General features: G+C 49.4%; 1 protein-coding gene across 1 annotated transcript in view; it reads left to right on the top strand.

Moving 5' to 3' along the window:
* LOC139049310 (uncharacterized) overlaps positions 1-8,306 on the top strand; it is a 32,506-nt gene extending 24,200 nt beyond the window's left edge. Inside the window, exons 9-12 of the mRNA XM_070524688.1 lie at positions 627-765; positions 1,850-2,023; positions 4,333-4,458; positions 8,109-8,306. Of these exons, the coding sequence (XP_070380789.1) occupies positions 627-765; positions 1,850-2,023; positions 4,333-4,458; positions 8,109-8,306 (637 nt within the window). The remainder of the gene's footprint in view (positions 1-626; positions 766-1,849; positions 2,024-4,332; positions 4,459-8,108) is intronic.
* Positions 8,307-13,331: the final 5,025 nt, after the last annotated feature.

Here is a 13,331-nt window from a genome sequence, read left to right as displayed (position 1 = left end):
ACGTACCACCAACACATTCATCACCACATATATTCCTTAATATAAGGCGTCTGTTTCTCTTAGCGCAATTTCATAAAGTACTCTAGGTAGTGTGCGATAAAATTTGGACTCACATATCAAATTACAGATAAAGCGAACGTACATGTAATATGTATTTACAATCCGGATATATAACGTGCAATAACGCGCTGGAATGAGAGTGTCGGTTCACTTTTGTTGCCGACATTGTGACGAGACAACCAGGGCGACATTTTCTTTGTATCCCTGTCTCCTGCATGACTTAAACTGCTTTATTTCATGTTGTATATCAAGTAAATGTCAGGTAATTTTACGAAGTAAAATTACCTGCCTACTCACTGTGCAATGCTGATTTATAAGGGTATTCATACATTTATAGGGGTACACACCTTGCTTATATGCTATTTCTGATCACTCGAATCGTTCTGTTTTCTTCACCCACTGCTGTCCCATTCATGACTGCGGTGTAGGCCACGCAAGGGGGCACGCTTTGTCCGTAACATTTGGCCGCACCCTGTTGGCGTGATGCGCCGTATGTGCATACATGTATGTACGTAAAGTCAAAGTTGGTTGTTTTGAATAGGCTTACTTTCCGTGCCCGTGCGCAGGAAGATCTATGAACCGAACCTCTTCGTCGCTATTGGCCACTACGTGCGCGGTGACAACACCCTGCGCGACTGCCGCATCATGCCACCGACTGCGCCGGTCAGGCCTGCGGACGCCCAGACCAGCTACCAGCACGATCTGGTGAGGGAGCGCCTGTTCGGCTACGTGGGAAAGTCATGCGGACGAAAGAGAGCGTCGCGGTTGAAGAAATGAAAAAAGAAAAAAAGTCATGCAGATCCAACCGACTGCGGGAACCGGTGTTTCGCGAGAGGTTTTTTGTTCAGGTAGCCGTCGCGAACTTCGGCGTTCTAGAGACTGACGGGGGGGAACAACGTGGACACGATATAATACTGGTAACACGAGAACGAACCAGAATAAACGTCAGTGCCCACAAAGCATAACTCTGTAAGCACGAGCTAAATCAGTATCCTCGCTACACGTGCACAACGTACACTTAGACTACAGTCTTTCAGTTCACAATAAGTTAAAAGAGCTAAAAATAGTTTAACCGTCACGACGTTGTACATAGCGCGAAAAATAAGATTGATTGATTGATTGATTGATTGATTGATTGATTGATTGATTGATTGATTGATTGAATGATTGATTGATTGATTGAGTGAGTGAGTGAGTGATTGAGTGAGCGATTGATTGATTGATTGATTGATTGATTGATTGATTGATTGATTGAGTGAGTGAGTGAGTGAGTGAGTGAGTGAGTGAGTGAGTGAGTGAGTGAGTGATTGATTGATTGATTGATTGATTGATTGATTGATTGATTGATTGATTGATTGATTGATTGATTGATTGATTGATTGATTGATTGATTGATTGATTGATTGATTGATTGATTGATATGGCGGGAGCCGGTGCTACGTGGCACAAGACGCGGCCGTTGCAGCACCGACGTGACGCAGCCGCTGGCCTATGTCTCCATCGCTTGCTTCCACAGCGGCGTTAGTGCACCAGTAACTAGCGAGTCACGTGGCACATGATGTGCTAGTAGGTAATGCCCTAGAGCGCTGACGTCACTGGGTTGCTCAGTTACAATCGCAAGTTATATGTAAGCGCAAGAACAGGAGGGCTTTTTTTTTTGACGCTATTGCGTGAGATTGCTTATATTGAGTTCTCAAAATTGATTGAACCGTAATATTCACATGCTGAAACATTCCCAAGCGTCGTGAATACGTGTCCGTTCCTCTTCCTTTCTCCATGGTCCGCGCAGACTTCGGCGGTCCAGGGCATCTTCACGTTGTGGGCGACACGTTCGGCGACCAAGTTTGCCCTGTCGGTCACCTTGAAGGGACGCTACGCGGTGCCCGCGCAGAAAGGCCTGCTGAGCTTTCTCGATTCGTGCTTGTCCAACGTCAGCGTGGAATCGTTCGGAAGCTACGCCGAGGTAAGCCTAATCAAAACGCCAGTACCAACGCTCGCCTGCATGCATTCGTCCAGGGGCAAACGCTCGAGGAAATCGACGGACGCGCAAAGAGCCTCGCCACTCGAACACACGTCCCAGACAGCCACGGGCCGGTTCATCCTGCAGAAACTCGACTTCAGTTACGGCGTCCAGCGCGGTCAGAAACAGGTCATTCCACCCGACCTCAGCGACACGCTGGTCGTCGCCCCTGTCCCTCGGCCCCGAATATAGCGGTGGCCGACGCCAGGCCCGTACCAAGCTTGGCACTGCTGCGCTCCTTTGGTGGGAAGAGTAATACGGGCTTCATAGACGCGGCAGAACACACACGAGAACACCGGTTCACGGCGATAGTCGCAGACGTTAACTCCAGGATTACGTACGCGTGTAGTGTCAGCACTCAACACCCAGAAACAGCGGAAGAGGTCGGGATTACGCTTGCGCTTACCGACCCCCTCTGCGAGGTAGTTATCAGCGACTCGCAATCCGCAGTTCGTAACTACGCGCGGGGTCGCATTACCTCCGAAGCTCTCCAGATTCTAAGGAAAGCTGGTCGACAGCACTTCGATAGCACCGCGATCATGTGGTTCCCAGTGCACGTCGCCGGCCCCAGCGACGAGGCCCCCCCCCCCCTAACTTGAAAGAAGTAGCACACCGCTCTGCGCGAGAGTTGACCCGCCGCGCAGAATCGGAGACCCCTTCTTCGAGTTCGGAACTCATGGTTCTAAACACACGAGAACGCTTGGTCAGACACAACGACATCGCCGAGCACTACCAGCTAGGCAGGCGCATGTTGCCTCCACGTCACCCCAAACCGAAACGTCGCCAGGCAATGGTCTGGCGACAGCTGCAGACACAAACCTTTCCCAGTCCGGTGCGATTACGGCACATTTTCCCCGCGCAATAATACCCGAGCGCTCTTTGCAAGTTATGTCAGGCAGCTAAAGCGACACTCTCGCACATGTTGTGGGAGCGTCCTGTTCTATCAGCTAAAATGACAGCTATAGAAAGTCTATGGACAGTCTATAGACGTCTATGAACTGTCTGTAGACTTTCTATAAAAAATTCTGTAAGGGAGTAGCTCCGGAGGCTGTTGCGTCGAAGTGGGCCGCCGCTTTGCGCAGCTCCAATCTCAAGGCCCAAGAGTGGGCAGTCCAGCGGGCCCGAGAGGCGGCGACGAGGTAAGGCCTCAAAGTCCCCTCATGGTAGACCTGGGCCCGGGTCATTAAACTTTGCCGGATTTTAAAGTTGTTTCCATGCATCCATACTCTGTGACGCCCGCCATTGAAAGGATGTTCTACATCCGCCGCCAACACTGCGGATGGCGCTGGCTAACACTCTCACGGGACGATCTAATGCATCGTACATGTCTAATAAAGTGTGAAGAGTACAAGAGTCGCCCTTAGTAGCGTAGACCCAAAAGTAAATAGGTGGTGTCCTATACATGAGGTTCGTAACGTGTTTCTGGCTCCGCAGTCTCTTCCGGCGCTTGCAGTCAGAAAAAGCACGGCCTTCGAGATTGCCTTCTCTTACCCAGAGAGAGCTGTCACTTGGGCGTGTATTTGGACACCACCCATTACTTTGTAGCATCGCACGCGTAATGCGGAAGGTGTGGGTTCGGCACCCACCGAAGGCCAGTTGCCTTTCCGTACGCTTTCATTTCGCTTTTCCTTATCATTTCTAAATTTAAAATAATACCAAAGCCTAATTTCCCCTAGGATTCCATTGGCTTTATAGCCTGCTGACTTCGTACTGGCAAATGAACTAGGAAATGAACCCTACAAAGTGTAGCACATTCGAAAAAAAAATATCTCGGTCGCAACCACAGAAAATGTTTGCCCTATTTGGGAACGTGCAGCTGCCGGGGGCAGACAATTTTCGGGGAGTGACTCATCGTCTTGTCGCGACAGTAAGGTGAACACCAGTCACAGCGACAGACATTTTCGACGGCAAGGCCTCAGGTCTCGTTTTTTTTAAACAAAGTAAGTCTGTGGCGACGTCAACAAATTTCGCTGAGGAATAGCAACACGACTGCCTTACGACAGAAATTGACGTCGTGTATTGCACTTCCTGTAGCCCCTTTTCAATCTGGATAGGAATAGGCAGGTAAGTAATCAACGAAAACCAGTCCGAATGTTGATCTAGATGTATCAAAATTTCAGAAAATAACCTCTGTAAAAAAAAAACTCGGTCTCCACACACAGTACCTTTGCAACTACGCACAATGCTCACGTGATCTCGGCCAAGCGCGTTTGACCGACGTTCTCTTTCTTTCGCTGCGCTCCACGTGACAGGTGTGCAAGTCGCCGGATTTCTCGACGAGGTTGTACCGCAGCTCTCGGCTGGACGCGACGCAAGTTCGCCACAACAACGGGTCGCTGGTGTTCTCTTACGACGACCGAGCGGGACTTGTCAGGAAGGTGCGGTCGAACGCGTGACGACCCTTTGTGCTGGCGCAGTCATTTAGAGAGTTTTAGAGAGTTTGCCGGGTCGCTGGTGTTCTCTTACGACGACCGAGCGGGACTTGTCAGAAAGGTGCGGTCGACCGCGTGACGACCCTTTGTGCTGGCGCAGTCATTTAGAGAGTTTTAGAGAGTTTGCCGGGTCGCTGGTGTTCTCTTACGACGACCGAGCGGGACTTGTCAGGAAGGTGCGGTCGACCGCGTGACGACCCTTTGTGCTGGCGCAGTCATTTAGAGAGTTTTAGAGAGTTTGCCGGGTCGCTGTTCTCTTAGGATGACCTAGCGGGACTTGTCAGAAAGGTGCGGTCGACCGCGTGACGACCCTTTGTGCTGGCGCAGTCATTTAGAGAGTTTTAGAGAGTTTGGCGGGTCGCTGTTCTCTTAGGATGACCTAGCGGGACTTGTCAGAAAGGTGCGGTCGACCGCGTGACGACCCTTTGTGCTGGCGCAGTCATTTAGAGAGTTTTAGAGAGTTTGCCCGGTTGCTGTTCTCTTACGATGACCGAGCGGGACTTGTCAGAAAGGTGCGGTCGACCGCGTGACGACCCTTTGTGCTGGCGCAGTCATTTAGAGAGTTTTAGAGAGTTTGCCGGGTCGCTGTTCTCTTACGACGACTGAGCGGGACTTGTCTGGAAGGTGCGGTCGACCGCATGACGACCCTTTGTGCTGGCGCAGTCATTTAGAGAGTTTTAGAGAGTTTGCCGGGTCGCTGCTCTCTTACGATGACCGAGCGGGACTTGTCAGAAAGGTGCGGTCGACCGCGTGACGACCCTTTGTGCTGGCGCAGTCATTTAGAGAGTTTTAGAGAGTTTGCCCGGTTGCTGTTCTCTTACGACGACCCAGCGGGACTTGTCTGGAAGGTGCGGTCGACCGCATGACGACCCTTTGTGCTGGCGCAGTCATTTAGAGAGTTTTAGAGAGTTTGCCGGGTCGCTGTTCTCTTACGATGACCGAGCGGGACTTGTCAGGAAGGTGCGGTCGACCGCATGACGACCCTTTGTGCTGGCGCAGTCATTTAGAGAGTTTTAGAGAGTTTGCCGGGTCGCTGTTCTCTTACGACGACCGAGCGGGACTTGTCAGGAAGGTGCGGTCGACCGCGTGACGACCCTTTGTGCTGGCGCAATCATTTAGGGAGTTTTAGAGAGTTTGCCGGGTCGCTGTTGTTCTCTTACGACGACCGAGCGGGACTCGTCAGGAAGGTGCGGTCGACCGCGTGACGACCCTTTGTGCTGGCGCAGTCATTTAGAGAGTTTCAGAGAGTTTGCGGGGTCGCTGTTGTTCTCTTACGACGACCGAGCGGGACTCGTCAGGGAGGTGCGGTCGGCCGCGGGACGACCCTTTGTGCTGGCGCAGTCATTTAGAGAGTTTTAGAGAGTTTGCCTTTCACGGAACACCGGGTGGTTGGGAAAAAGGACACAGCGAAAAAAAGACAAGGACACGATAGAGCGACACGCATACAGCGCTGTGTGCGTGTCGCTCCCTCGTGTCCTTGTCTTTTCTGCGCTGTGTCCTCTTTCCAATGAATCACCAAGATCCCAAGCTTCCATGCTAAACCGGGTGGTTGCCGGTATTTCAGCTGCAACACTGGTAGCGCCATCTCGCAACGCTTTGTCCAACAACGAAGCGTTTGGAAGCGAATCCGTGTCACGCGAGTGTTGTCGTCGAAAAATGATAAAATCGCATGTTGAAGAATATACCGCTGCCGACGCTTTAAGTCAGCATTTTTTGCATAACGTAGTTAGTTGGTCGCTACAATGAAGCTCACGTTTCATAACTAACATACTCTGCGTTAGTATGCGTTGTGGCTTCAAATGTTCTTGTGACGTTTTTTTCTTCGTTTTTTTTTGTCATTGCGCCTCTTTCTTGTCAATTTCAAACCACTCATCGTTCCATAAGCACAGCAAGACAATCGGTCGCAGCACACACGTGTAGTCATCGCGAACTGTCGCGATTACCGCAGCACGGTGTTTCGTTAGAGGCGATCACTTTTTGCACAGTCACGGAGCCAAATATTTAAAGCCAGAAGGACGACGTTGAGTCAATTCCGCCATTGTCATGCTGGCCTGGAGCACCATACTCGTAATTATTATTATTGTTCTTTATTGCGAAAATAATACTGCTCGCACTTTCGGCCCATCGGTGGTCGTGGCGCCTCCTCATACAGCTGCGCGTCACGTGACCGTGTGACGTCACGCCAGACCGAGGGACGGGGCCCCAGCTCGCGGAATCAATGGTGGAGGCGAAGCCTTGCGCGCCGCTGCGGCGGCGCTACCGAGAGAGGGCGCTCGCTGGTGTGACGTCACGCTAGGAGGATAAATGGGGCTACAGCTCGGCTCCTCGCAGTGGTCGGCGCGCTGCCTTGCACTAGGTCGGATGATGTATAGCCATAAGTTTAACATAGGGCAACCATGTCCACACCATCAGCCGAACCAAGGTGAAGCCAAGGGTATTGCTTTCGCAATCTTCCAGGCTTAACCAAGCTAAGCCTTCAGCCATTTTTTTGTGCGTGCAATAGCACCGGAGTTCCTTCTAAGCATTTTCCTTATGCGGAACTCTACCGGGGACGCACCGTCACGCTTAGCTCGACCGACAGTTCATACGGGCAAGCACAGCGATCTACGTTCCGCTGCCTGCACGAATGCTGTGCGCAGGTGCAGTGCCGTTGCAGCTGAGTAGCTTTGAGCAAATCGTTAGGATACACCTGCGTGAGCGGAGCGTACAGTATGTAAGTAAAACTAAAGCTTTTTTCACCATTTGTTCTGTCGCGCAGTCGAGCCCGGTTATTGCGAACCCGAGTTCAGCGAATGACGCCCTACATCGAACACGCAAAACTGTTGGCGATAGTCGCGCTAAGTGAATTTCTTTAAAATGAACCGAATATTGGATAAATCGAATTCCGAGTATCTCATGCAGTGGCCTTCTTTCTTTCCTGTTTCTTTTTTTTTCGATCGCACTGGGCGGGACATGGAAGGGTGTGCGGCCGAGCACGCTTGATAGTATGTTCGTACGCAAGAGCACAAGATGCGATATTACACGTACGCCCACCAGACAACCACGTAACTACACCTGGTTGATGCGTTACGTAAACGTTCAGCTACGAGACTCAGGTATGCAAAGGGTGCTTCGGCGTGGTCTCACAGCTTCGTTTAGTCGCATATAACGAACTCACCACGAAAGTTTCTGAATGTTTCGTTATAACAGCGTTATATCGAATCACTCGCTATATCGAACTATCTTTAGCCGAGGTTGAACGTTGGCCTAGTTCCTGCTGCATAATTGATGTTTGTTCGTTTTAACCGGAGGTTTAAGGCAAGGACGAAAGAGTGGGCACACACAGCGCTATTCTTTAGCCACTAACCACTTTGTTATAGCCGAGCTTCGCTGTAATCTTCGGCATTGTTTGTAGCCATCTTAAGTCGATGTTGTATGTATTATTAATTCTAGTCATCATGCACAGGAGGTCCCATTTCAGTTTCTAACTACGGGACCTCCTTCTGTATATACATATGTTGTAATTATCATCATTTTGTCATGAATAAAAACTGATTCTGATTCTGATTCTGATATTTCTTTTTTTTCTCTCTCTTCTTCCGCGCGTTGCTCGGCAGCTGTGCTCACTCAGCGCGCACATCCCGTCCCTGAAATTCGGCATCGCCGTTTTCGACGTCGACTACGCGGACTTCTCGAACGCCTGCGCGACGCAGCGCGGCCCGTTCTCGACCCTCCGCGGACTTCGTCGGGTGCTCGACTTCTTCAAGTCCACGAACCTGACCAGCAGGACAGAATGCGTGGATCAAGCCACATGACCTTCCCCCACCCCCCACCCCCCTTCTACGTCGGGAGCCGGGAAGGTACAGTGCAGGCCCCGCGAGACGACACCCCGCCCACTAATCGCTCCTACGTCGTCGACCGACTAACCGCTCCCGTACCCGGAGAATAAATTTTAAGTAATACTGCTATAAACGCACGGCGTATTGTCTGGATGATTAGAGCGGCTCCTTTGCAGGAATTTAATTGTGTTAGCATTGCGAGTCTCAAAGTGCAAAAAACTATGTGTGTGTGTGTGTGTGAAGTGTGAGAAGGGCCGGTTCACGTGGTAGAGGCAGAGACGGGATGGGACAGCTTAGAGGTGTGCTGTGGACCGTCGAGTACGCTCCTGTACGCTATGCAATGTGGTGAACGCAGTTTAAATCACGAATCCGGGACCTCAACGAGAGGCGACGTAATACTAACGCATTTCTCTTGCATTTAGCGCTAAAGCGCTACTGAATTTATGCCTTTTTCTCTTTAGCTTGATAGGAGGCATTTTTTTTTTTCGTACAGTCCTACCCATTTGAATCTGGCTGTTTGACATCGAAGCTACACCGACGTAAGCAACGCGCTGGATCATTTCTCAAAATAATTCGCCTCCAGTAATGCGATATTAAATGCAACAGCATTTCTTCGAGACCCTCAGTTCCCCTTAATTTTCTCACTCATTACGTCCGTGAAGATCAGACACAATATGTGCGCACTTCATTGGGGATAACGAACACTTGAAAACTGAGCTAAATATGAAAAACAAGAAAACACGCTTACCCCCGCAAGATGGCTTTTCGAAAAGTCAATGAATTCTTTTCGGCTACCTTGCAAGGCATTTCTGGCGGGCCATTTAACCTCCTGTGTAACAAGAACGCATACGTAGTGAGACCAGAGGGTTTTGCACTTTCATGTAATCCCGGACAACGGTCGAGTTGAAAGGTTAGCGACTTCCGCAGCCTATGCTAGACAAACCTTCACTAGAGACAGACACGAGAAGCAAACACTGCGTCGTCTAGGGCGGAGAAGCCAAAACTATCTCTAAACTGGCACTGCAGAGACCATACGTTCAATGGACCCGGGACGCCCAATCTTATCTGCGCGTATTCGAGTGTGTGTTCATACATCTCTGTCGAGGGGTGCCAAAACAAGGGAATATGAGGACCGGGACGTCTCCATTTTCCAAGAATCTCCGTCACCCTTCGGTGTCGCAGAACCTTGAACCGCACTCCTGCAACAAGCGTTGTCAGCGCAGTTTGCTCAGTAGGCGGTTTTTACACTTGACAAAGGTCGCTTTGCGGACCCGGGGCTAATCTGAAAGGGGTTGTCAGAAGGGCACGCCGTGTTGATTGCAAACGCTTTAGAAAGAAGCAGAACCACGTACCACGTGATTCTGCTTCACGGGGCAGCTATCACGTGGTAAGAGACCCTGCTTACCAGACGTGATTGTTGGGCTGACCAGAGCTGCGTCGGCACAGAAGCAGACGACAAGTCAAACCTGCTAGAGCTGACAGACGTTTACGGATTGTACAAGAACATTGGTCAGCTGCGCATGACTCTTCCGGAGTTGGTCACCTCGAGGAAAAGTTGCAAGCATTTCAGACAGCCATAAACGTTCCGGCATAAGGTACCAGAAGAACCATGACTCCAAGGACGGCAGCTGCAGTGACTTTAATCGCAATTCTTCTCGCTTCGAATGTGGCTCGGGCTCAGCTGCCTACGCCAGGCTATCAACGTTGCAGGATGTTCTGTGGCATCGCGGAAACCGTACGCACGTGAGTCATGCGTTTACCTTTCCACGTACTTTTAAGTGCAAAACAAATCTCCGATATTCGGTTCGCTGTCAAAGCAAACTTAATGCTCATATTTGATGTCATTCCGAGTCTCCGCTATTCTAGCATCCCTAATATCTAATAATTAGGTTCTAAGTATCGCATGTTACAGTACCTTCAGCAATATTGATATTAAGGAGAGTACAAAATACGCAGACTCAAGTAGTCGAAGCACTGGATAAGTACTGAGTAACAAGGGAAATTTTTTACAGGAGTGTTTTCATTGGACGGGGCTCCAACTCAGCCAGGTCTCGGCCTTGGTGAAAATAATAATAATAATATTTGGGTTTTACGTGCCAAAACCACTTTCTGATTATGAGGCACGCCGTAGTGGAGGACTCCGGAAATTTTGACCACCTGGGGTTCTTTAACGTGCACCTAAATCTAAGCACACGGGTGTTTTCGCATTTCGCCCCCATCGAAATGCGGCCGCCGTGGCCGGGATTCGATCCCGCGACCTCGTGCTCAGCAGCCCAACACCATAGCCACTGAGCAACCACGGCGGGTGGGTGAAAATAATAGTAGTGCCCCCCGTCAAGTATCAAAAAACGAACAAAGTAAATTGTAGTATGTGCACATTTCTCCGCCGCATTCATTCCTAAGTATTCCCGTTCCCTACATCCTGATTTACTGCAACGGTTGTTTGAGGCTCATCACTGCCAATGCGCAGCATGACAGGAAACGTAAAGAATGCTAGAGAGTCTGCTATCACTGCTGACGTTCGCGACAAAAAATAGTGCGTGATATATGAAAGAAAGATACAGGTAGGTGTCAAATAGATAGACGTCAAATTAGGCCTCATACGTTTACATCGCAAAATATGACGCACTTGTTACATGGGAGGCGCCACAAATCTGAACCCGTTTGCCATCCAACGAACAGTGTGGCGCGTTTTTGCAGAGCAGCGGTCACGCTGCACTGCTTGCGCCCACGATCAAAATATAGTGCGTCGCATATTGCAAGCATAAACGTGCACAATTAACACGAGATATGACGTAACCTTATGTCCACAAGTTGTACTTTTAATATGCGATGTAGTTATTCCTTAGAATGAGAGAGTGGCAGATGAAAAGGAAAAAAAATTAACTGCACTGCGAAAAGCGCGGAGTGACAATTCCATGAAACCGGACTACTTGCGTAGCTTCCGCAGCGTTGCCTGTTTACTGTGAAACGGAGCACAGATTGCTCCAAGGCGCACAGTTTCTAGAAAATGGTTATGCCCCAAATGTGCAGTTACGATCGACATACCGCCTACAGTCATTAATTATAAGTTAATTGACAAAATTATTTAGCAAAAATGTCCTAAAAGTTGTATGAACAGAGGGAAAGTGCCTCAGGCAGGCAGGCCGATGTTTCGATAGGCCGCCTTTGACTAAGATAGGTCCACCTATCTTTGTGAAGTCAATCGACCAGCCTGTAGGAAGCACGTTACCTCCGTCCATGCAACTTTTATCCCACGGTGTGTTTCCATCTGTCAGGCCCCGCTTAAGACCTCGAATCGTCGTGTTCGTGATTCACAGCTGTGTTTTGCGTGAACAAAGAAAACCGCCATGAAAAACCTTGCAGTGTTCGACTGTGCGTGATTGGCGTGCTTATTTTTCGTTTTTTTTTTTATCTCCACACGCAGGCAGTGCTGTTACCGCTACAATATCTGCTGCCTGATGAGAGACCAGCTCTACGGCAATCCCTACGCGGAACCGGCATTGCCCTACATTCAGCACGATCTCAACCTGGACGCCCGGCTGGGACCACACATGCCGTGAACATCGTGTTGAATGTTGCATGGCAACGAAAAATAAGGAGGACGTGAAAATAAAGCGCACCTTGTGGGAGTGGTTTATGCCAAGCTTTGACTGCTATTGTTTGTGGTTTTGTTGCGCAGTATACGCTTCGGGTATTGCGATAGGCCAAGAGTTCTTTAGGCACACTGTTTAGGCTACAATACAGTACGCGCAGGCGTAGTTAAATGTTTATGACATACCTACGTCTTGGCAATGGAGCTCGGTTCAAAGAAAAAAGTTTGGTAAGACGCAATCAATCAAATGATGCAATGAATCACTAGCGCTAAAATGCGCAAATTTTCGGAAAAATTGTGCACTTTTTTATAGAACACTAACAAAAACAATCAAAGGAAGTCTTGGATGAATGAAGAAACATGCATAACCGAGACCTGAATACATTTCTTTCGTTGACTTTTCTGTTTCCTTTTCTTAATTAATGCTTTTTCCCGTACCCTTGACCTTGTACGTCTATCTCAGAATGCTCTGAAAATTAATTCATAAGTCGCTTCCCGATTTGTGGCCGCCACCCGATCTTCAGCTCACTGTGGTTATGCGCTAAGGTACTTCAATCCAGGACAAACGACAACAATGACAAGAAATAAAAATTTTTTCATCAATTGTTCAAGTTTGTAAATGACCGCGAACAAACACCCAGATTCATGGTTTACACACTTTTCTTTCTACGTACACTTGTCGCCGTAACCTTTCATTTACGTACAGCTTAAACTGCGGGCGAGAAAACCACCCTCGTATCTACGAAGTCCCCCAGGCGTGGCTGGTTATCGGGCCGACAGTTGGACTCATCACTTTAGGAAACAACAGCAACGATGAGTCACCGGGTGCGTCAGCGCAGCTTCGTTTCACGCGAAGCAAAATAAGAAGAAGAAGAAGAAGAAGAAGAAGAAGAAAAGGCCGCGAGCGTTTGGGACCCCGTGAGGTAAGCCGTAAAAACCGTTCGCATCATATTTCAATGCAGAAAGCCAGAAACGCGGCGAAAACTGTCTTGTCGGTGGAAACGTGAGTCACCTGATCGACGCGGCTAAACTATTCGGGAGGTAAACCGATCTCGGCATTGCGAATTCTCCCTGGTTTAGGTCACACGAGCTCCGACTAGCGCAGCGCTGGTGGATGTTTATTGTAGGAAGAAATAGATACAGGCGGTTGTTTCGAATAGCCGAGCAGGCTTTGTGCTTCCTCATCTTGGGAGACCTACCGCGCAGTTCTTTGGCATTCTCGGCGCTTCCCGGTCGCCCAGCGCTCCACATCCTATAGTCCAAGGTCGCGGATGCGATTCACAGCCTCGGAACGAGCACTCCGAAAGAGGCAGATCACGAAGAAGTTTGTGATAATTTGGTGCAAATTTATTGATGAGGTGTTTCGCCCCAATAGCAACGGCTTACGAGAAACTCGGTAATAAAGG

The sequence above is a fragment of the Dermacentor albipictus genome, chromosome 8 (genome assembly GCF_038994185.2).
Source record: "Dermacentor albipictus isolate Rhodes 1998 colony chromosome 8, USDA_Dalb.pri_finalv2, whole genome shotgun sequence".
NCBI lineage: Eukaryota > Metazoa > Arthropoda > Arachnida > Ixodida > Ixodidae > Dermacentor > Dermacentor albipictus.
Note: the sequence above shows the minus strand (reverse complement) of the source record. Positions and strands in the feature narration are given on the sequence as shown.